This window comes from Mercenaria mercenaria, chromosome 1 (assembly GCF_021730395.1).
Source record: "Mercenaria mercenaria strain notata chromosome 1, MADL_Memer_1, whole genome shotgun sequence".
Classification (NCBI taxonomy): domain Eukaryota; kingdom Metazoa; phylum Mollusca; class Bivalvia; order Venerida; family Veneridae; genus Mercenaria; species Mercenaria mercenaria.
Genome location: NC_069361.1, coordinates 113,488,806 through 113,514,569, shown reverse-complemented (window position 1 = coordinate 113,514,569; position 25,764 = coordinate 113,488,806). Strand labels below are relative to the sequence as shown.

The 25,764-nt window shown below is 37.8% G+C and overlaps 2 protein-coding genes across 2 annotated transcripts; one reads left to right on the top strand and one right to left on the bottom strand.

The window, feature by feature from the left end:
- Window positions 1-5,960: 5,960 nt before the first annotated feature.
- LOC128550595 (uncharacterized) lies at window positions 5,961-7,700 on the bottom strand. Its single transcript, XM_053529896.1, has one exon. It carries the CDS (start codon window positions 7,698-7,700, stop codon window positions 5,961-5,963), a length of 1,740 nt encoding a protein of 579 aa, XP_053385871.1.
- A 6,084-nt stretch (window positions 7,701-13,784) lies between these two features.
- Window positions 13,785-24,402, top strand: LOC128547800 (uncharacterized). Its single transcript, XM_053521000.1, has 2 exons — window positions 13,785-14,296; window positions 15,975-24,402. Exon 2 carries the CDS (start codon window positions 15,977-15,979, stop codon window positions 17,051-17,053), a length of 1,077 nt encoding a protein of 358 aa, XP_053376975.1. The 5' UTR covers window positions 13,785-14,296; window positions 15,975-15,976; the 3' UTR covers window positions 17,054-24,402.
- The last annotated feature ends 1,362 nt before the right edge of the window (window positions 24,403-25,764 follow it).

Here is a 25,764-nt window from a genome sequence, read left to right as displayed (position 1 = left end):
TTTCTCAGATGTGATAAATAAACAAGTCCACGGTTACTGAAACACAGAATATTTCACCAGCCATTGTTTTGACCATCCTGATATTTTCCTAATCTTAATAATGTTCAATTGTTTGTATTGTAGGATGAAACGGCTCTGTAAATAATCCTGTCGTACTTAAAAGTGAATCAGTGATGTCGTCAGTTTGCCTGAAAAGCCATGTTGCCTAAGTTGAAAAATGAGACTTTTGTGATAAACTCTATCAAAGGCAGTAGTATAGGGGTCTCTTTGGGGGCAAACAAACGGGCGCCATCTTGGATGACCTAATTACTATAAATAGTAACTCATTTGCATATAAGAATTCATAATAAGTGCGCGTGTGTGGCGGCCATATTGGATTCTAATTTTAGAATGACGTATTTATGAGAAACGTTTTAGTTTAAGGAATGACCTCACTCTGCTATTTAAATCTCCCTGAAGTAGATAGAGCTGACTTATATACCTATCTAGGGCGTGATCGCTCATATTGAGGGTCAGGTGCTCAGCCATAGACGGGGAGATAACACGAAAACAGAAACAAGATTTAGCTAACCAAAAGGTTCCTTCTAGCGCATATAAAATATTCTTTTAAGGGGTATGGTTTTAGCATAATGTTACAAATGTTTAATAATGCAATGAGAAAAATATGTTCTGTCAATTTTGGTGCAAACTTAACTATTTAAAAACTAATCTGAGGGGCCTCCGTGGCCGAGTGGTTAAGGTCGCTGACTTCAAATCACTTGCCCCTCATCGATGTGGGTTCGAGCCTCACTCGGGACGTTGAATTCTTCATGTGAGGAAGCCATCCAGCTGGCTTACGGAAGGTCGGTGGTTCTACCCAGGTGCCCAAACGTGATGAAATAATGCACAGAGGGGCACCTGGGGTCTTCCTCCACCATTAAAGCTGGAACGTCGCCATATGACCTAACATGCGGCGGTGCGACGTTAAATCCAAAAAAATAAATAATAAAGAAATAAAAACTAATCTGAGTATCAACAGTTTTATCATAATCCAAAGTTGTTTCCTTTTATATATAAGCCAGTGCAGTACATATTATCCTATTTGGAAGCATTTGTCTTGCAGTCCGTATTTCAATTCCGGATGTTTTCATCACGCGACTACACCAGCGAGTACCTGCACACTTAACACAAAGAAATTTCATAATGCATTTACGAGTCGAAAAACAAATCAGGAAGAGTAAAAAAGTACGAGAAAGCACTTGCAAATCTGAAACGTTAGAAGCTGAAAAAAATCACGTGACCAGGGACAATTTCATTACATAATTTTTTTTTGGCGGGAGTCTATTTTTAGATGATGCATATTCATTTCATTAATCTCGATTCTTTACTATGATATATTCAGTTGAGGAGTTACATGATTTAAACTTTATTATTGTGTCTTGTTGTTCTGTTATTTTACGTAGTTGTATTGCACTAAAGACTGAAATAAAGATTTATCATGCGTAAACACATACTGGGCTAGAGGCTATTTGTAATAAATATGCATGAGTCCAAGATGGCGGCGCCCTACGGGAAATCGGAATCCTTTGACGATACCCTTGTATCCATTACATGCTCAGTCAAGTGTGACATCTTCACCATAAGTGTTCCTTCCCTTGAGAAGGAACAATAATGTTTAATTAATAATCATATAGATTTATCTATAATCTAAATGAATAAATACATTGTATGGTAAGCAAATTATTAATAATAATTTAAAGCAAAATATTTATCACATTTTTAATTAAAAACATTAAGCTTTATTTAGCTTTATTTAAGATAGCTACGTTAGAAGTAACGTTAACTGAAAATTAAAGACTACTTTTTTGCTTACGATGTTTCCTCCTTGGCGTCCACTGACAAAATGACTCCAACCATAAATGTATTATCCCTAAATGCGTATGCTGGGACCTATTTTTCACAATGACTTCATATGCTATATTTAGATAAGGTCATGAGTACATCAAACGTGATCATGGTCAGAATGTCTAGCGTATGTTGATTTAAGGCCGGATAGACGGACAATAAAAAGTAAACATGTCAAAGTTAATCCCTTTAAAGTCGCCACAATGTCTGGCGTGTATTTATTTAAGAGCGGATGCGTTAACAATAGCCTATTCAACTGTCAAAGTTAATCCCTTTAAAGTCGCCACAAGGTCTAGCGTCTGTTGACTTATGGACGGATGCATTAACAAAGGCCTATTGATCTGTCCAAGTTAATCCGTGTATTGAGTACAGGAAGGGAGGAGACATCAGGTCTGGGTCATATATGGACCGAAGTGCCTCTTTCATACCATCAATAATATGATGTTAAAGAACAGTTTTCTAAAAGAATTGCCAACATTTTCAATGACCATCTAGAGTTTTAGAACCAGTAAGGTACTTTTTGAGAAGGTTGCTAAAAGTCATCAAAAATAAGACGTTTTTGTTGGTAGCATACAACCGGAAATGAAATCACTCATACGTAAAATATTGATTTTCTCCTTTATTACTCAACCGAATATACTCGTGTTTGGTATCCTACTAAAAGGTTTGACAATGTCTATCAGCTCACGGTGTGAAAGCGAAAGTGAAACCATTCATGCGTTAAATATCGATTTTCTCCTTTATTACTCAACCGAATATACCCGTGTTTGGTATCCTACGAAAGGTTTTGACTAGTACTAGTTCATTGTTTGCACTAAAAGAATATGGGGTCACTCATGCGAGAAATATGCCAAAGTAAGCTTACCCGATCCTTACACTTTGAAATCCAAAATGGCAGTGAATGAATTTAGGAGAAATATAATAAATAGAGCCAAAGCAACGTTCTGACTGGACGATGTAAGAAATAGCAATGCGCTCTGATTGGCTAGTGATATGACGCATTCTGATTGGTTTAATTCTTAAAGAAAGTCTAGCTTACTTGTTAAAACTTTGTCATTTGTTTGGTTCAAAGCCGTTCCAAACTGGAATATCTATTTTTAACCGGCCAATCAGAATTAATAGGAATGACCATTGTCACTAAAATACCCCCAATGAAAAGTATATAACAGTGCCTTCATCAGACAAAATCATTCTGACCTCAGAACTGAAATCATGGAAAATAGCTCGGGAGTATTCGAGAATATGATGAATTCCTTCGCTGCTGACCTAAAGGAAGTGTGTCCAGTACATCACAAAGTATGGGTTTATGAAGCGCATTTAAGTAAAGAGTTAACAGCCTATATTAGAAACAGGACGAATTTAAATGTAAACTTCTCCATCATTCACACTGATGATCCATATAGGGGCATGTGGGACAGTTTGCCTGGCGGTCATTATTTGGTAGACACAGAGTGTGCTTTACGCGACTTTCTGGAAGCTAAAGGGTGTCTCTATGTTAAGTACAAGGTCATAACAAAAACAAGAATAGAGTTAGATATGAATTACTCTACATGTGTATATATGCTCCGACAATATATGAGTAAATATCATCCGAAAATAGAAATCAAGTGGTGCGAACATAGTTTGCAACCAAATTCCTATTGCCCCTGTAACATCAGTACGGAACCAGAAGGACCCGAAAATATCTACATAGATGTACTTACTATGCTCTGTTATCATCATGCAAACAGAAATTGGTAGATAAGCATTTAAAAGTGTGTCTGACTTGAATTCGTTGCTGATTTGTGTTGATCAATTACACGAAATGTGTATGAAGGACAGACTAAAGAGACAGTTTTATAAAGAATAAATGATGGATGTGTTACCATCGGATCTCTGTAGAAAAATATTTTCCGACTGTGTAGAAAGACCCTACATACCGTTATATTACATGTTGGACTATGAGCCGTATAAAATGGCTCTTGGTAAAATAACAGCACAAAATTTTTCCCAAGGATGCATAAAACAGTGGTTAAAGCAAAAGAGCACTTTTATATCTTTTAAAGACACTTTGATCGATATGGTACGTTTTCATAAGATGAATTTGAATATTGAGGCGATCAGTGAAAGTGACTGGATGACTTGTATTCCTGAGAATGAGGAAATAGCGCTTTATGTCAAAGATGTGATTCGAGGTGGTGGCCAAGAATTTCAATACGATTGGTTTCCAGTCCAAGAGAAAGTTAATAAACATAATCTAATTTTACTTACGAAATATGTAGATATCATTGATGCAATACTTCATTTAGAACTGCTAGAGACTCTTATTGCGAAGCATGATATCACTTTGTGAAAACGATGTTGAATAAATAAAATGCAGTAAACGAATATGTTGTTTTATTTGTGTACACCACCACACCTACTAACGCTTCATCTTTTCTTTCAAATCAAATTCAAACGTATAGGTTATAAATAACAAAGGCATATTGTTCTTTCAATTTTTTATTGCCAAAGCTTTATCACTAAAACAGACTACATGTATCAACTAAAATAAGACAAAATAAAGTCATCATTTAACTTTTTGCAATACACATCAAACGGTTTTAAAATGTCCTTCATTTTTCGTCCAGAACATCGGTTCATAATGTAATTTACGCAATACAGCCCGCATATGTTTGAATCTGTATCCTGTATTTGACTGAAGTTCATCCAATAACGCTTCTTTAACACTTGCTCAAAATGAACTTTGTAGTGCTCTGGTCTATAACCTAGTGAATCGAAAAATTCGTCAGGTCCTCTTTTTTGAAAATAAAAGGCCACCCAATGTTTTCCTGATCCCTGGCTCGTGTCTGTATTTGAAATGACGTTTAGTCCTCTACGTATTTAAATGAGTATGGACTACTGTTTCTTGATATCTTTTATTCGTAAACATCTAGAATGATGGAGATCTGAAACATGTACACACGAAAAGGTAAATAATGGAATCAAACAATAATGGAATCAAACAATAATGGAATCAAACAATAATCAGTGATATACATTCAGCTTATGCATTAATACAGATTAGACGTGAATAAGATGGAGACAATGCTACTTACAACGTAAATAAGATGGAAACACTACTGATATGATTATTGACCAAATTTGGATTACAAATGGCGTAAGCAAGAAAGGGGAGCTAACTATATGATGTCCAAATGTAGTCCACAGTAAAAGGGAAGTAACTGATGACGTATACTCCTCTATCCCCTCCTGAGTCATTGGTGAAATCCCTGTGAGCAATGGCTGGTAGACTATAAGTCCTTCGGAGTGCAGTTAGCCTGTAACTGATTATGATGTTCTTTTCACTAGCAACCAGTAATCAAAATAAAGGGCAAGGGTAATTGCTACTTGCAACTTATTAATTAGTCAACATATAAATGAAGTCAACATTGCAATTGTAATTAGGTGAAAATAAAGCACGTAAGTTATCGTTTATTGTGATATCAAGATTAACACAACAACGTGTAATGAACACTTATGGTTGATCGGCCTTCACAGGGTTAGACTGCCCCCCAGCCGGGGGATTATTCTGCCCCGTTATCAATTGCACATAATCCTGTAACCACCCTGGTTTCACACTTGATCGGTTGGAACGTCGCGGAGTCGTGGGTGTGGCTGTGGTGGATGTACGTGGTAGTGCGGTTGGTTGGATCGGTTGTTCTTGAGGTGGTGATCCAGGCTGAGGTGTCGGTAATGCAGGCATGGAATCTGGAGTATGAGGGACTGGATTAGGATCTGGGTTATTACACATAGTGTCTGGGAAATCAACAGACGTGTTACTAGTAGGTTCGCTACGGTGAATTGGTGAAGTGTCCCTTCTAGTGGTATTCATGTCGGTGTCTAAATTACCGTAAGTGATTCCAGGTTTCGACGGTGTCTGTATGAGAGTCGACTGAGGCATAGGTGTTTTCGATAGACTCTTTAAATCAGTCGCAATGGTATGTCGTGTAGGAGGTTCGTACACAGGTGTGTAGCGACGGAGGAACTTCCTGTTGCGTAGTGTTATTTGTCCAGAACCGTCAGTTTGTATGGCGTATTGGTCAAATTGATGGACTTCAGTGACCTGACCTGTTTTGTCCCACTTTAGAGGATGACGTCTGGTTTTGTATTCTGACGAAGTCACCAACTTTGAGTGGTGGTAGACGTCGGGTATGTTCATTGAGACGTTCCCCTATTTTGATATGTCTATTTCTAAGGGCAGCCTCACGCAGAACTATGGTGTCTTTCCATGTGTCGTGAGGTAAGTAACGACCCGGAAGAATGGGAATGAAGTCTTTCACAGCACGTCCGAATACACACATAGCAGGTGAAAGTTTTATATCCCGATCAGGGATGTTTCGATATTGCAAAATGGCGCGCTGGAAAGCATCGGTGTTAAGTTCGCCATTCGGTCCGGTGTTGTCGGTGATCATGCGCTTTACTGTTTTGACACCAACCTCTGCTCTACAGTTACTGTGTGGGAATGCCACGGAAGAGAGTCTGTGGTGTACACCCCAAGTTTTCAAGAAATCTCGTGTCGCAGTCGAAGTGAACTCTGGGCCCCCATCTGAGGCCAGTTCATCTGGAATTCCAAAAGTAACGAATGTTTTTCGCAAACTGTCGATTAGACCCGTTGAACCATTTGCAGATCTTTCTACGATGGGCCAGTTTGAATACCTGTCCACTATCACAAGGTAATTTACACCCTTGTAATGAAAGAATTCAGCAGATAGACATTGGAACGGGTATTGAGAGTATACGAGTGGTGTTGGTGGAGGATTGGGCTGAGAAGGTGCCATACGGTTACAATGTGAGCAATTATTCCTGATACTTGCGATGTCAGCAGTTATTCCTTGCCAGAAGACAGACTGTTCAGCCCTAGATGTCATTGATGTGACACCTTGGTGAGCGGAATGAAGGGAGGTAAGTATGTCCTGTCGAAGGGAAGCGGGAATCACCAGTCGGTCTTTATAGATAGCGACGCCGTCAACTGTGGACAGATGGTCTCTAAACGGAAATAAATCTTGTAGGGAAGACGGGAAGTCGGTGCGAGTGGCGGGGACACCCGTTTCTATAATCTCCACTAGTTGGTGCACAGATTCGTCGCTCGATGTAGCTGTGCGCACTTTGTCCCATGTTACGCATTCCAAGTTTTCAATTGAATAAGCAGCTGATAAGTACAGGTAAGATTCATTGTTCAGCGATACTGATGAGACGTCATCATTGAGTACCATTGGTTCTGCATCTCCAGTCGGGTTGCGCGAAACGGCATCTGGTGCTCGGTTCTTGGCACCTGGTACATGTAGCATCTTGAACTTGTACCGAAGCGTCTTTTCTTTTAGGTTGCGGAGTCGAGCATTAGGGATGTTTTCTAGAGACCTATCCCCGAATAGTTTTAACAATGGTTTATGATCCACGGCTATCACTAGGTTATCACATCCAAGTACCAAATATCGAGCCTTCTCAAGAGCATCAGCTACGGCTAATGCTTCGCCCTCGACTGGTGCATATCGTGATTCTGTAGCACTAGTGAATCTGCTTCCAACTAAAGTGATTTTCCACCCATCAGCACAACAAAACGGTTCAGTTTGAGCACAATCACAGTGTTTTTGGAATAACCAGAACCCTATTCCATTTTTAGACCAATCCGTCGCTAGGCAAGTCGGCTTAGTGGGATCAAATATGCGCACATCATTTTCAATCTCGTTGATGATCACCGCTTTTGACTCCTGAAAGAGGTCATAGAGAGTTGAGTCCCACTTGAAAGGTGTACTCGGTTTCAGCAACTGACGGAATGGTAACATGCGGTCTGTCATACCGAACGCGTAAGAAACTTGGTTGATAACACCGAACCATGATCGTACATCAGTGATGTTCTTGGGTGTGGGGAAATCAAGAATCGTTTGGATGTATCTTGCACATGGGCGAACACTATCTGGTGTTATTTCAAAACCAGCGAATTCCACATTGTCCTGGGCGAATACAAACTTATCAGGATTAAGCGTTATGCCATTTCGTCCACATATGTCGAGCCAGTTGCATGCTTGAAAAAAGCTTTCTTCAATATTGTCAGCCCATAGGAGTGTGTCATCGATACATTTTGTTTTCTTTGGGATGTCACTGACAATCTCATCAAAGCGCCGAGTGTATCCATCGCCTAAAGCGACATATCCCTGCGGGGCAGTGAGGTTTCGATATCGACCCCACGGTGTTATAAATGTGGTAAGATGCTTGTCTTCTTGATAAAGGGGTACGCTGTGATAACCATTCCAGGCATCAAATACTGTCTTTTTTGTACTCTATGGGACTGATCGTGCTTGGTGGAATGGAGCCTGAGTATGGTGTGTTTCTCGGACTGCATGAGCATTTAAGGCCTGAAAGTCTACCGTGCGTCTGGGTGTGCCGTTTTTCTTGGCACAAACTACCATGCGGTGGCACCATGTGACTGGTTCTCCTATGGGGACAGGTTCAATCACACCTAGTCTCACATCCTGATCAAGGCCAGCTTTAACTTCCTCCTGCCAATGGAGTGGAACTGGAACAGGTGTATGATAAGCTACAGGCTTAGCTTCAGGGTCCACCATAAGTTGCATAGGTGGTCCTGTCATGAGTGATAAGGTCCGGTGCTCACAAGTATTTAATGTACTCGACTTGTACCTATTTAGGAGGTGCTGTTGTAAATCCATTACGTGTTTTTCTGTTGCGGGAAACGGTAACTTCGTTGGCACAGAAGGTGGGGGTTCTCGTTTTGGACAGTCACACAAATGGGCATTAGAAATGGTATGAACCGAATCTGGTTTTATGCGACTGGTTGTATGACAGTCTGTTGATAGCGGCATGTCCTCTACGGCGTTGTGTCCGACATCCATTGACGAACATGCAATGTTGACTATTTCACCCAGTTTTGGGAATGACTCCGATATAATACCCAAGGCAGTGCATGCTTCTCTGCTGAGAAATATCTTGTCAGAATTGTCAGTGATGTAGACCATTTGGCGAGCCTGGAGTACAGATCCATTAGATGACTCGCCAGAGAAGCGGATGATTGCTGCACCAAGTATCCTTATGCCTCTGTTGTTTGCAGCATGCATTTTCATTGTTACTGGTATTAGATTCCGTTCAGTCATACCCAACCGATTCACAACTTTTATTCCTGCAAGGCAGCTTTGGCAGCCAGTATTTGCCATAGCAGACACCGTTGTAGCCTTAGGTTTAGGTTGAAAGCTTGATTCACATCCAAACGCTTTGTAGTCGTCAAGCACACTTTCTGCAGTGATTTTTAGGTAAGGTTGAGGTTTCGACACACATTTTATCCATTTGTCAGAAATGTCACCGTACACGTGGTGGTCTAGCACCAGGACTTTGCGGTCATATGATGAATTGTAATCAGTGGCTGAACACAATGAATCGAAGATAGCACCCTCATGTTCAGTAGATTGTTTCTTCGCTGAGGATCTACACATCGACGAAAAATGGTTAGAGCGTTTGCATTTTGAACATGTTTGTCCATAAGCTGTACACTCCTTTTGACGGATAAAGGGTGGGGCCCGCACACCATGTCCATTTTTGCCACAATAAGAACACACTTCACGTGGATTGAATTTCTTTGGATGTTCTTGATTCTTTGCTAGTTGTTGTTGTGCGCGATTTTTGTCAAGGCGGTATGAACTTGCAGCTTCAGCACCTTGAGAGTCAATTAACTTTGAGGCTGAGCGTTTGCCAGATTCTTTGGCCTCAACAAACTTGAAAACTTCCTCCAAAGTCATGTTTTGATTCTCAGCACCTAGTAGGTCAAGTTCAATCTCTTGGTCTTAGAGACCGCGGATAAGTGCATCGCGTAGAATAGCGTCAGTATAGTTGACATCATGATCACAGTTTTTACATTTTAATATGAATTTACATACACTTGCTTGACCACGAAGTCTAGCACCAAATGCACGTACCGGTTCATCTCGGTCTTGAGACATATTGTTAAGTGTCACTCGCGCGACCATGGTGTTTTCCTCTCGAACTGCAAGCTGTCTTATTGCTTTCAGAACATTGTCCTCGGTTTCGTTGGTAAGTGATTTGCCGGCAGCCCTTGTTAGGTCCCTTCGAAGCGTGTCATCGCAGCATTCAAGGAGTTGAATAATTAGCTCCCTGTCTTTGATTTTGGTAGCTTCCACATAATCCTTCCATCTCGATAGGAAGTACGACCATTCCTCACTTGTACCAGCAGATGTCACTGATGACCGTTTCACTTTCTCAGCTTTAGCTGGCGTCACAGGAGCATCATGCACTTTTGCGTGTGTCGTAATTAAAGCGGCCACTATAGCAGCATCTAGGTCGGCGGTTTCGAATTCACATGCCGGTATCGTGCACTTGACTTTCGGCATCTTTGTGTAATGTCCCAGCACTTAGGTACGGTTGAGTTCTAGACCGAATATGACGGATGTAACGTGCTTTGCTCCCGACCATCATAAAATGAGTATGGACTACTGTTTCTTGATATCTTTTATTCGTAAACATCTAGAATGATGGAGATCTGAAACATGTACACACGAAAAGGTAGATAATAGAATCAAACAATAATGGAATCAAACAATAATCAGTGATATACATTCAGCTTATGCATTAATACAGATAAGACGTGAATAAGATGGAGACAATGCTACTTTCAACGTAAATAAGATGGAAACACTACTGATATGATTATTGACCAAATTTGGATTACAAATGGCGTAAGCAAGAAAGGGGAGCTGACTATATGATGTCCAAATATAGTCCACAGTAAAAGGGAAGTAACTGATGACGTATACTCCTCTAGTATTTGAAGTTGGTCCGCAGCACATATTGTCACAGGGTACTCTTTTAACATTTCCTTCAGTTCATAATTATTCATTTTAAAATGTATAAGTGCTCTAATCCATAGTATCTTGGGTCAAGCTTTCGCGATATTTCTTACGTCGTGGGCTGTCTAAATCACGACTCAAAGGTGTGTCCATTTTATCCCTATGTCGCTTCAGATCACTATGCTTTTGTGACCGTCTTATCTCCGACCTAGCAATATCAACCGCTTGGGCTACGGGTGTCACAGGTTTGACTACGGGGAGGTCTTCCCCTTTTTGTTCTTGTTTCATTGCTTCCCTTTCTTGTTCCTCTTTTAATTCAGCCATTTTTCTTCGATGTGCACCACTTCCTACAAAGTAACGGCCCATATCATCAGGATATACATAACCATCCCTCAGGTCTTTAAAATGTTGATACCACTTTTCTGGGTCCGAGACATGCGGTACCCACTTTTGTTGTTTATAATCGTACACCTCTAAAGCACGCTGATCCTTCTTACAACGTTCATTCATCATCATCCGATTCTTGATCGTCATCAGCTTCTTTATTATCATCCACTGAATATTCTTTTTTGCTTTCATGATCGGGCCACAACTCAACAAAAAGGTCTTTTCTAAGTGCAATGGCTTGTCGAATAGATTCTTTTACAGTCATTTCGTGCTGACTTCTTTGTTTCTTAGCCGACTGTAGAACTGCTGCTGAGTAGGATCGTTTTGTAGCTCATAAAAGTCAATTAGAAATCAGGCATAATTTTGTCTCAGTCTCTTTCTTATTTTAGGCAATTTGTCATTAGCAGTGCAACGGTAAGCTTCTTCAAAAGAGAGCCCTTGTGCTGTATAGTTGTAAACTTTAGCTCTGAATTGTTCTTTAATAGATTGTCTGACAGGATCCCGAAAACGCTTATCCCATATCTCACCACGTGATCGCTCTTCTATAATCTCAACTTTTCTACTTTTACCGGGAGGTCCCTTGATCAAAGATCGTTTCTTTACAAAGCTTGTGTCATTATTCCTATTTTCTGTTTCATCATCATCATCATCATCATCATCATCATCATCATGGTCATCATAATCCTCCTCCTCATCTTCATCCTTGTCATCATTTTTGTCAGATAAGTATCATTCTCCACTGAAATAGTCTTCTTGTTTATATTCATAATCTGTTCGTTTTCTCTTTTTTGGATTGTTCGCCTCGAAAATATTTTCACGTAAACGGTGTTGTTCTGGGGTGCTCGATTTTAAGTCTATTACCAAATAACCATGCGGTCTTGATGTCGCTCGTTCAAATCGTTTCATAAAGATGTTACTAGACGAAGGGTAAATTCTTCTTGCCAATGTAGCAACTTGTTGTCTGTCAATAGGATTATTAAATAGCACCAGATACTGCGTATTCAAAGCGATATCCCTACAAGCTTTACCTTGAGGGAACAAATTTTGGGTGAGATATACGACAGATATGTTCCTGTGGTGACTGCCCTTGGTAAAGAGATCAGCAATTCTTTGATCGCATTTAGCTTCAGTCATCAAGTCGTCAAAGACCAGCAGGTTCCTTTGACTAACATTTATATATTGGTAATCATTCAAGTAGTCTGGAATACCATGTACAAATTCGACCACGCGGATTTCACGCCGAAGTTCATCATACAATGGTTGCCATTGTCCAAAACACCATATGATACGCTGAGGCTGAGGTCTTACAAGATTTGATGAAGATCAGATTTCTTGTCCATTCAGTTTTTCCACTTTTTCCGGGAGATTTAAATAGCAGAGTGAGGTCACTCCTTAAACTAAAACGTTTCTCATAAATACGTCATTCTAAGATTAGAATCCAATATGGCCACCACACATGCGCACTTATTATGAATTCTTATATGTAAATGAGTTACTATTTATAGTAACTAGGTCATCCAAGATGGCGCCGTTTGTTTGCCCCCAAAGAGACCCCTATACTACTAAAGGCTTTTGATATATCACAAAACATCATGTATGTTGCCCTTTTCTCGTCAAGGGATTTACAAGTTTGAATATATAGCAATGAGTTGAAAACCTGTAGAGTTTCCTGATAAAAACGGGATTGAGATTTGTATAATAAGTTGTGTGATATTTTTTTTTTAAAAAAAAATGCGTATACTTAAAAACACGCTTCATGAACTACCATTAGATCTATGCAAAGGTAAATCACTTGATATATCTACATTAAAAAAAATCTTAAGACACTGTATTTCAGAGACTTCATTGCATTGTTTAAAAACATGATACCCGGTATTGTTTTATATGCGATAACAGCAGGTGATAGTTTTTAAAAGAATTTTGTAAAAGGTTTTACTTTTCAACATTTATATTTTCAGTGTTTGTTAAATTAAATGTATTTGCTGCTACAGGCTCTATGGACAGGGTAGTGTATAGTATTTCTTTCCTTTTTTTACAAAATAATAAGTGATGGCTTCATTAAGTGATTTCGTGATTCCATGGGGTTTGAACCTCTACAGCAACCCGTCTGGGCGTACCATGTAAGGCTTTAAGCACTGGTATTCGGCCATAGGGGTAAAATGGCCTCAGGGGGCAGGATGCGGTCATGACTGTTTGTTTAAATAATAATAATATTATTATCATTATTATTATTATTATTATTATTATTATCATCATCATCATCATCGTCGTCGTCGTCGTCATCATCATCATCATCATCGTCGTCGTCATTATTATGATTATTATTATCATTATTATTATTATTATTATAACGCCATTGAATATGTCATTGTTAAGAAATAGGCGTTTAATCAAATTATACAATTTCAGTTTCAGTTTCTTGAAATAATTCAATATCTAAACGGGAATTTTGATCCAACGATGAGTCGATCAGACAGTTTACATGCAAGTGTGCAGCTATTACTTTATCGTTTCGCGAAGTTTAAAATATTGACCCTTAATCATACTAAACAGCTACTCAAGATTTATTGTTTACTTCAAATGAAAACGTTCGCTAACATTCTCAAACGCTTGTGAGATTTTGATTAAAATCATTCAGTAATTAAGGAGAGGTCACTTCTTAGGTAGTTAGCCGCATCTAAGAAAAAAATGAAATTCTGTGATTTTTATGATTCTGTTTTAGTTTCTTTGAGAAACCAAGGTCAAGTCATAATCCAAAAAAAATCACAAATATACGTTAAATCGCAAGAAATGCATTCCATGCATATTTAAAAAAAATCTTGTGGAGCCCCCTCTTTCACATCTATCCACACTCGCCCTTTCACGGCTCGTGTTCGCAACTACTTCCAGAAAATCCTGAGTCCAATATTTAAAAAAAGAAACAACAAAAAAAAAACAACATGCCCTTCACCGATAAGGGTTCGAACTGTTTTAATAGCCACTTAACGTTCTAATTAAGTGGAATAAACACTTGAGTATGTCCTTGTATTTAAAAATAACTCGCCCCGTAATGAATTTTCAGAAAATATACCGATCTGCTTTGCTGAAAATGATAATCACAGTCTGGCTCTAATTATTAGAAGTTTCAGTCATTCGATTTTACCGAATACGAGTCCACGTTTAGTTATTTGTGAGGAATAAAGCTGCAAAAGCATGTAAGTATTGATAGTTTAATCCTGTTTGTTATGCTGTTAATAATATTTATTTCGATATTATATTTTTAAGTCAGATTAATACAAAACGAAATGAAAATAAATGACGGCACTTCTTCATTACTACTACCATTGTTAATGGTTTTATTCTGATCAGTTACAGAAAATAACTTGATTGGTTAAAATATACTTAAAACATACATGTATTATTGATGACATTCAGTTTATTTCCTTCTGTACTTCACCACCATGAAATAGAGAGGCATCCCTTATGGTGGCTGATTTGTGCTATTTCGTTATTTTGTTCTGTCGCAACAACACAACGCCAAACGTCGCCCCGCCGAGCGTCGTTATTGCGCCCCCGCCGAATGTCGCCTCGCCGAACGCGCTCAGTCGAATGTCGCCCCGCCGAACGTCGTCTTTTCGCCTTCTGGACTGACATGATTGTATAATTAAGAAATGATTTTTTTTGTGTGTCGGGGTTCATGAATACCCTGAAATCCCGAAAATAAGCCGCGGCTTATTTTAAATTTTCGTAAGGATTTGGTGGCTTATTTTCGAGACCGGCTTATTTTTGAGTCCGGCGAACTTTCGAGTATATAATTTTATATCCGGTAACGATTTAAAAACCGGCGTATTTTCGAGTGCCATTTTTTTCATACCGGTATTTGATTTTTAGTAAAAACATTGATGTCGGTAAATACTTATACTTCTGACATAATTACCCATAGAAAAAGTTTTGTCTGGCCTAACAAACAAATACACCTATGTTTCAATCGCCAAACCGTGAACGGGTATGAATAACTTACACAATACGTGACAATCACCGCATTGTGCTATCAATTTAACAGTTTTATAGGCTTTCTTATATAGCGGTATAATTACATGTACAATGATGTTTTACAAGTTGTAAAATATGGAAACGCCAAAGCAGAATCGTAGGAGCTATATGAGGGAATTCAAACTGAAACTTGTGTCTCATTACAAAACGTTGTCAGTTGGAAATGTTAAAAATAAAGTAATAGACACAGCCCGACATTTTAACATAGAAGAAACTAATGTTAGACGTTGGCTGAAAGCTCAGGCGGACATTAAAAACTCCCTAAAGGGTTCTAAAAGTACCGGTTCGGGACGGAGAGCTTTATTTCCAGACATGGAATCTCAGTTACATCATGAATTTCTTGAAATTATACAAGAAGGACTGAAAACAAAAACTTGGTGGTTCAAATCCCGGGGAAAGGAACTTTGATACAAAAACGTGAACGGCTTATTTTTGAGTACGGCTTATTTATGAGCCCTTTTTGCCTGTAGTGAAATGGTGGCTTATTTTCGAGACCGGCTTATTATCGAAACCGGCTTATTTTCGGGATTTCAGGGTATTATTATATTTTCAGTAAATGGACCTAACGTGGTAATTGGAGGCGAATAATAGAAATATCGTTTTCGGCATAAATGTTTCGTTAAAAAAATAAATAAATAAAGACATATAGCACCGCCTTTGTCAACTGACGCCGACTACCGTGCTCGCATTTCAGCAATTAAATGGCTAGCAAAGCTGTAGATGTTTTGTTCAGTAAAGGGACGTACCTTGGTAATCGGAGGCGAATAATAGAAAATCGTTGTTTATATATACTAGCATTCCAAAATCTTTCAACTCTTTTTTGGTTGTTTTGTTCTTTAGAAATGGATACGCACAAGGAAAAAGATGGAATGTCTGATGTTGCTAAATCTAGTTTAGCGGAGACGGACAAGTCCGACCGCGATTTTACGACTAAAACATGGAGAGAAGATTTTTGTTTCATTGTGGAGGACAAAAGACTTTATGTCGCAAAAGTCATTCTAGCTCTTGTATCGCCGGTTTTTGAAAGGATGTTCCAGTCAGAGTTCAAAGAAAAGGGAGAAGCCGAAATGACATTACCTGGAAAGAAATTCGAAGATATTCAAGAATTCCTGCGATGCATTTATCCAGGTGTAATGAAAGATGTCACCATTAACAATGCCCATAAAATCGTTGCGTTAGCGGATGAATATCAAGTGGTTGCTTTGAAATCAAAATGTGAGGCATGCTTACTGAACGGAATTGATAATAAAACCTCAGCCGTTAGTGTGTGCGAATTACTTAACCTGGCTTGTCTTTATTCGCTTGAAGATCTATTTCACAAATGCACCGCTATGGCAGCAGAAATGCCTCCAGCTACTCTTGACGAAGCGGCAGGTGAAACTCCAATTCCATTAAAAGCGAAAAATGTCATCCATCAAAAATTAATCAGCATAATGGAGAAGAAAAACACGGAAACAAACTTGACAGTTGACAAGCTGAAAGCGGAGTTGCAAAGAGTGATGACGTTGAATAACTACCACCGCGCTTACACCCCGGAGGAGGAACGGTTGATTTTTGATGATTATGAAGGCTGGAGTGGGACAAGCCTTTTCCTACAAATAGATACTAAAAGGACGTTAAATTCATTTACGGCAGAAGTATGCAGAACACAAATAAAGTTAGAGTTTAAATTCCAAAGCCGCGGATATTTTATTCTCACACTCACCGCCTCTAAACGTCCCTACATCAATCTCAGGGGAAGCGTTGTAATAGCCAATGGGATGAAAGGGAAAAGGGACTTTTGCAAAACAATGCATATTAAAATGTCTGAACGGCCGTTCTGTTTTGAAATCATTGGAAATGATATTTTACTAGATGATATAGAAGGATACACCCACCACGGCAAAATAGATGTTGAAGTTCATGTTTTAGGGAAGTGATTATTGAACTTCTTTAAAGATAACTTGTTCGAATGGATATAATCTTTGTTTTAGAATCTAAATATGCAAACTGTGATGTACAATGAACGAGTGATCCGCTTAAACCAAAGGAATAGGCCGACCTGTAGTTTTTATTATATAAAGCATCTCAGTTATAAAAGTCGGCGCGGAATTTGAAATACACTTAAACTAAGCAAATTCAATGAATTGATTTCACCAGCAACCGGGATTGAAAAAGCATTTTCTACCTGCAGAAACACTTATATTTTCAAAACAGATGTCCCATTGATCTCAATGTCTCATTCTTTACTTAAAGTATTTAGCTAAATCTATGGAACGCCAAACACGACTTTGATTGTTTATTGCCATTCACTGTGGTAAGTGCTAACTTGTAATTTGGTAGTGCTTACTTTTCATTCTGATGTTATCACTTACATCATTCGGTGGTTGTTAAGTTTCCCTTTTTTCAGTGGTTACATTTCATGATTTGGCAGTGCTAACTTGTCATTTTGATGTTTAATAACTACTTCCGCTTGATCAGTAACCACTGCCGAATAACAACTTAGCCGAGCTGAATATCAAGTTGGTCAGAATGTTAATTTTGATGATCTATAGGTCAAGTTCAAATCTGGGTCAGGTGGGGTCAAAAACTAGGTCACTAGGTCAAATCAAAGGAAAAGCTTGTTAACACTCTAGAGGCCACATTTATGACTGTATATCATGAGTTTTCCATACATATTTATGTTGCATCGGATGCATGAAAATTGATTTGAATAGCTTGAAGTAGATATTGGTGATAATTTTGCCAGCCAGCCACTTAGCAAGAGCTCAGATCTATGGATAGTGAGTTTGATCCACGAGTGAGGCTTATCTTCTCCTTGACAATTTGATCTAAAAATATTTATTAGACTGAAAAATTAGACTTTTTATTGAATATATTACAAAGATGAGTTCAGTAATGAAAAAAGTACTTGTAATAAGCCATTTCTTTCAAATTTCAGTTTTTAGCTCGACTATTCAAAGAATAAGTAGAGCTATCCTACTCACCACGGTGTCGGTGTCTGCGTCAGCGTCAGCGTCACACCTTGGTTAAGTTTTTCGTACCAGTCCACATTTTGACAAAACCTTTTGAGATAAAGCTTTGAAACTTTCAACACTTGTGTACCATCACCATGTCCAGTTTTAGGCAAGAGTACATAACTCCATCAAGGATTTTGGCTGAATTATGGCCCCTTTTAACTTAGAAATCTTGGTTAAGTTTTTCGTACCAGTTCACATTTTGTGTAAAGTGTTTGACATATGGCTTTGAAACTTTTATCACTTGTTTATTATAACAGTCTCTATCTGTAGACAAGATTACGTAACTCTGTCAACTATTTTGGCTGAATTATGGCCTTTTTTGAACTTGGAATTGTACAATTTTTGTGCAAGTCCATGTTTTGTCAAAACTATTTGACATGTGGTTTTGAAACTTTGAACAAATGTTTATCATCATGATTTCCATCTGAATGTAAGAGTACATAACTCTGTCAAGTATTTTGGCTGAATTATGGCCCTTTTTGGACATAGAAATTGGTTCAGTTTTCTTACAAGTCAACGTTTTGTCAAAACTATTTGAAATGTGGCTTTGAAACTTTGAACACTTGTTATTCGTCATGATTTCCATCTGTGAGCAAGAGTACATAACTGTGTCAACGATTTTGGCTGAATTATGGCTCTTTTTGGACTTGGAAATCAGTTATGCTTTTCATACCAGTCCATATTTTGCCTAATCTGTTTGTCATATGACTTTGAAACTTTGACCACTTGTTTACCATCATAGTCTACATATGCAGGCAAGACTACATAACTAGGACAAGGACTTAAGCTTAGTTATGGCTTTGTTTGACATAGAAATTACTTTGAACACTTGCTTACCATCATGGTCACACATTGCCATATAGTGCAAGACCTATCTAAATCCAAAAATGCAGGTACATTGTTTGTCTTATCTATTTTAGCTCACCTGAGCCAAAGGCTCATGGTGAGCTTTTGTGACCGCTCAATGTCCTTCGTGAGTCGTGCAACGTGCGTCGTGCGTCGTGTGTCCGTCAACAATTCCTAAATAAATATTCTTCTTGAAAATCACTGGGCAGAATTACACCAAACTTCACAGGAATGATCCTTGGGTGGCCACCTTTCAAAACTGTTCAAAGAATTGAATTCCAAGCAGAACTCTGGTTGCCATGGCAATCGAAAGAAAAAACTTAAAAAATCTTCTTGTCCAAAACCACAGGGCCTAGGGTTGTGTTATTTGGTATGTAGCATCATATAGTGGTTCTCTACCAAGATTATTCAAATTATTTCCCTAGGATCAAATATGGCCCCGCCCCGGGGTCACATGGTTTATATAGACTTATATAGGAAAACACTTTAAAAATCTTCTTATCTGAAACCAGAAGACCTAGGCCTTTGATATTTGGTATGTAGCATTGCCTTATGGACTTCGATTGTTCAAATTGTGCCCCTAGGATAAAAAGAGGCCCTGCCCCGGGGGTACCAAGTTTTACATAGACTTGTATAGGAAAAACTTTAAAAATCTTTTTATCTGAAACTGTAAGGCCTATGCTTTTGATATTTGGTACGTAGCATTGCCTTGTGGTCCTTTACCAATATTATTCAAATTATGCCTCTGAGGTGAAAGGAGGCCCCACCCAGGGGGTCCCAAGTTTTATATAGACTTATATAGGAAAAAAAATTTAAAAATCTTCTTGCCTGAAACTGCAAGACCAAGGCTTATGATATTTGGTATGTTGCATTGCATAGTGGTCCTCTACTATAATTGTTCAAATAATGTCCCTTGGGTGAAAAGAGGTCCTGCCCCGGGGGCCCTAAGTTTTACATAGACTTATATAGGAAAAAAAATCACTTCTTGTCTGAAAGTTCAAGGCTTAAGCCTTTGATATTTGGTATGTAGCATTGCTTAGTGGTTCTCTTAACAAGATTGTCCAAATTATGCCCCTGGGGTGAAAAGTGGTCCTGCCCTGGGGATCACTTGTATATATAGGAAATTACTTCAAAAATTATCTGATCATATTTCCTAGACTGTTTAATTATAATTACCTGATAACCCCAAGTAATTAGGGGTCACTCAACTGTGACCTTGACCTACTTACTTACGTTTTTGTTTTTTAAGAGACAGCCTTGAAATTTGGATGGCATATACAGTTTTGCACACCGATCTTAACAGCATAGAAATTTGGATCATGTCAATAACTTTTGATAAAGATTTCAATACTCATCTTTAATGTTCCTAGCCCTGACCTACTAACCCTCTTTCTTGTTTTTGAAGCTACAGCAAAAGGATTTGGACCACATATAGAATGTCTGATACAGATTTTAATACTCATCTTGAATAGTCTTAATCATGACCTTCTGACCTACTTTCTTGTTTTTTGAAGATAAATCATGGAACTTTTGACCACATGTAGAACTTTTGATACATATTTCAATACTCATCTTAAATATTATTAACACAGACCTGCTGAACTACTTTCTTGTTTTTTAAGCTACAGCAAAGAGATTTGGACCACCTGTATAATTTTTTAACAGCTTTCAGTACTTATCTTGTAGAATCTTTTTTTTTAAGCTTTAGCAAAGAAATTTTGTTAAAGCAAGCAATTAAACTCAGGTGACCGATATAGGGCCATTATGGCCCTCTTGTTCTTTTTGTGCGTGTGTGTGTGTGTTCAGGTTTAACGTCTTTTTCAACAGTTTTTCAGTCATATAAACGACGGTGTCTACTTGTAGCAGTGAGCACAATGCCCAACTTTATAGTGCTGCCTCACTGGAATATCACGCCGTAGACACGTGGCATGATATGCCACTCGGTCACATTATACTGACACCAGGCTGACCAGTCTTAGCACTATCCTCTTAATTCTGAGCGCCAAGCGCGTCTTTGGTATGACGCGGCCAGAGATTGAACCCACGACCTCCCGCTCTCGAAGCAGACGCTTTACCACTAGGCTTCCAAGGCGGTTTTGTCTGAAAATCTCTCTTGTAATATTTTGACCCCATACTTCCATCAATGCTTCGAATAGTCGAGCGCGCTGTCAACAGACAGCTCTTGTTATATATCTGATTTAAATATGTCTGATTCTTATTTATATTAGTTCGAAGATCTTCATTTTTTCTGAGAGATCCCATTTAATTTTTGTCTGTTATAAGACATTAACATTTATTTGTAAATATTTGTAAATAGAAACATTGATTATTTACTATTATTATATACCTTACTATAAATAGTAACAAAAAGCCGTTATAAACGGTCATTACGGCCTCTGTGGACGAATCCATAATGGCGCAGTGCGCCTCACGCGCCATAATCGAAATGGTCCCGGGTAACCAGAACGTCTGCGCGTTCTGGCATCGACGTCATTCAGCAACGCCAAAATGGCCGGCGAGCGAGTCGGATCGGTTATTGAATTTAGATGGACTTATACAGGATCTAAATAATGAATTGGGCACATATCAGTTTGCTGAAAGCATGAAAAATGATAATACAAAATCGAAAACAAAATCGGACCTAAAAAAAGTGGAGGAATTTCTAAGAAGTGTCGGAGCACAGTGTATATTTTTTTGTTTAATATAAAAAAAATCACTTTTTTCACACAATTAACCTTTTATACGTTAGTCAAATGAAAAAAAAATCGATGACAAAAAATCCGGTCGGGCCATTATAACACTAGGTGTGCCATTATGGCCAGAGGGCACACCGGAGTCATATATTAACCTCTTATAATTGTAATGAATAAATCACGCAATTAGTTATTCGCATCATGAAAGTGTACTGCATTTTGTATTGTGTTTTACAAAAGCTTAGGCCTATTGCTTGATTGACTAACATAATATCATTGTTTACTTATTCTAAGTTTAACCCTTATCATGCTGGACATGACTGATTCTGCCTTTGCGACCAGTGTAGATCATGATCAGCACTGTTCGCCATTCAGTCAATCACCCCTTTTAACAGTTAATGGTACTGTCCAAATTGACAAGTTCATTATAGAAATTTAGCAGGTAAGGGTTATAAGGGTCTGCATCTTCAGTTGTTCTAGAGTGAATTATCGTGTTCTCTTTTTTTCATTTCCTGACTTTAAAGTAAAATTTAAAGTAAAAGTCCAGCTGAAATAGATGTGTGTGTAAAAAGGGTGGAGGAAATAATAGTTTTTAACCCATTATACCAAACTCTTCCTTCCTGTTACCAGTACGAAATAATAACTTTCTAAAAATGACTTGACTGGGGCAGTCTTTTTAAGAAGAGTCAAACTGATGCAGGAGTTACTTCCCATCAACTTCAGAAATCTCTACCTGTAGGTAAGGGAGATCACTGCGTAGAAGATTAAAGAAACTAACCATTATTTTATTAGTCTGATTTCTTTATTTCTAAAGCATCAACTTCAGATATTATTCGTTAATTAAACACATTTAAATGCACAACAACCGAAAATTGCTTTTATAAAACATTCACCAAAAACACACTATGTGCAGTAAGATGTGCATAAGGCCACTTTAAGTATGACAGATGTTGATTCTTGCATAAAACCTTTGTTTTTTTGCCGATTTTTGGCATGCACAAACAGGGAAAAAACGTGTACAAACAAGGAGATTCTCGTGAGCACGCGCTGTTGGTGAACGTTTTGAATATGCTGTTGTGGGTCCAACGTAAGCAAATTATGGATCCCGAATCAATTTTGGCCGAAGTCGAAAGGTCCGAGATTTATGAAATCTTTTCATCTGCATATTTATTAAAAATATCATTTTTCAACCTAACTTTACTTTAACTTGTAATAAGCGCTACCTCTCTTGATACGGGTAGAGGTTGTTTAGGAGAATAATTTCGATGACGTAATGGATAATAATTTGAATTTTTACGACAACGATTGCGACAATCATTTAAATCACTATTTGTCAGAATAAATAATAAGTATTAACAAATTATCGATGGTTTAAGTTATTCTCCATTTGGTTTAAATATTTGATTATTAAATATTCTCCATATACCTACAATTCCCTATTTAGGCAAAGAAGGAATAAACATTATCCATTTCGTCAATGAAATTATTCTCCATTTGGTTGTACTGCAGTAGTTATAAATTATTATCCATTTCAGTAATAAGTTTATTCGTTACAGGTACGCATCATATACATTACCGGCCCTTCGTGTGGCAATGAAATTAGATGTATTCTCCGTTTGGTTGTAGTTATAAATTATTATCCATTTCAGTAATACAGTTGCGCATCATATACACTACCGGGGCTTCGGCCGGTCGTCGGCTACCCAGAAATAAAATATTATCCATTTTGGCAATGAAATTAGATGTATTCTCCATTTGGTTGTTGTTATAAATTATTACGCATCATATACATTACCGGGACTTCGCGCGGCCGGTCGACGGCTACCCAGGAATAAAATATTATCCATTTCGGCAATGAAATTATTCTCCATTTCGTCGTAGTCATAAATTATTATCAATTTCAGTAATAAGTTTGTTAGATATAGGTACGCATCATATACATTACCTGGGGTTCGCGCGGTCGGTCGTCGGCTACCCAGAAATAAAATATTATCCATTTCGGCAATGAAATTATTCTCCATTTCGTCGTAGTCATAAATTATTATCTATTTCAGTTATAAGTTTGTTAGTTACAGGTACGCATCATATACATTACTGATAGCGCAACCGAAGGGTCTCGCACGGCCGGTCGTCGGCTACTCTGGTGTAAATATTATAGATTTCACTAATGAAGTTATTCTTCATTTGATTGTTTTCATATTATCCATTTCATACCCGGGTATGAGTGTTATCCATTTCAGCAATGAAATTATTCTCCTTCACAATGGTTGTAGTATTAAATATTGTTTTCCATTTCAGTAACAAGTTTGTTAGTGACTTTTAATCATGTTCATTACAAACGCGCCATCGACGGGTTTCGCGCGGCCGGTCACGGGTATAAATATTAATTATTTTAGCAATGTAATTATTCTCTATTTGGTTGTAGTAATATTAGATCTATTTCTGTAATAACTTTGTTAGCTACAGATACGTATCATAGACATTAATGATAGCGCCATCGGCGAGCTTCGTGCGACCGGTTGCTGGAACTGCCAGCGATTTTTCAACATTTTCCTAATTTTCTGCTTTTTTTTTTATAAATACCAACCAAAATATACATCAAGACAGCACAATAAGGTTGATTCATTTTACAGATTTTATTATATCCTTATTAGATATCATATTTGTAATACTACATCCTTACAATAATGGGTAGATTCTAAAAATGAAAAATAAATCTTGTTTCCTATTCACTTTTGTGAACTTTTTTCAATGAAAATACCCTTAGAGAAGAATTTTTTTTTAATTTTGAAAAAACTGTTTCATAGATTTTTTTCCTATTTTTCTTGTGTATGAATAACTGTATTGTGAGCATGAAAATAGCTAAAACTGTATGGGTAACAGGCTAAATTTTATGTTAAGCAGTGACTGGGAAACCCATGAGACTTAAGTGCTGATGAGCCCTGTGTCACATGGCTAAACTGTATTGAATGCAAAAGAATGAAACTATTTAATAGTGCAAATCTTATGTAAAGGAATGTAACCAGTGTGGGATTCAAAGTTCTTTCAGTGTTTAAAAACATGTGTTAACATAGTATTTTATTCTTGACTTTGATTTTTATGTCAGTTTTCGATGTATTTGTCCCAAGAAGAGAGAGGAAATTGTTGCTAGTAAAAGGGCAAAAAAAGTTACCTTTAAGTTTTACAAAAAGGATATCAACAATAATGAGGAATTGACTTGCGATGAAAATAACAACACCCCGTTTTTAAATATATTTATTTCTGTTGAAGTTTTTATAATAAGTTAACGAGCAGTTTGTGCTCTTGGTGTAATACCTAGTATAAAATTGAGTGGATGTCTACTGCTACACGTAAAGTTCTCTGTGCTTTTAAAAAATTGTTCATAGAAGTAAGGGTACACTTCTGCTTCTTCTTCCAAAGTATTAAATGTTGACAAAGTTTACTTTTATCACATACAGGTAACATTGCTGTAAAATTTTTTCAAGAATCCAGGGTATGATTAGAGCATTGTTCGGAAGACTTACATTTATTATCAGTGGTGTAAAGGAGCACTGTTCAGTTCTACCAGTTTAAACGAACTGCGAATTACCCAGTATCAAAGTAACCTGCTTTGAATATTATGGACATGTTAAGCTGTTACAGTTTTAGTTGCTTTACTTGTATTTAATTAAGTGCTTCTTTAATCTGAAATATATACATACTACAGTGCGAATTCCTAGCAAACAAGTCGCAAATGTCCCATAGAAATTTCTGAATGTCACATGATAAAAATTTTAAATGTCACATAAAAATTGTGTATGATGGGCCATTGTCCCATGGACAAACATTCTTTCCCTGTCACTGCTTAGGACCGCTTGAATACAACACCTTCGGACGAAAAATGGAGCGAACCTGACCAAATTGATTACATGTATATCTGCTACTAAGAAGTTAAAAAAAAAGTTTTTAAAATTCTTAATTCTTTCTATAATTGAATACTAAATAATCTGAAAGGTGATATTGTGTTATCAGTACTAAGTCAACTATTGTCTTACATTATATGAACAACACTGTCTTTGTACTAAAATGTGATGTGAAAACACAACCACAACA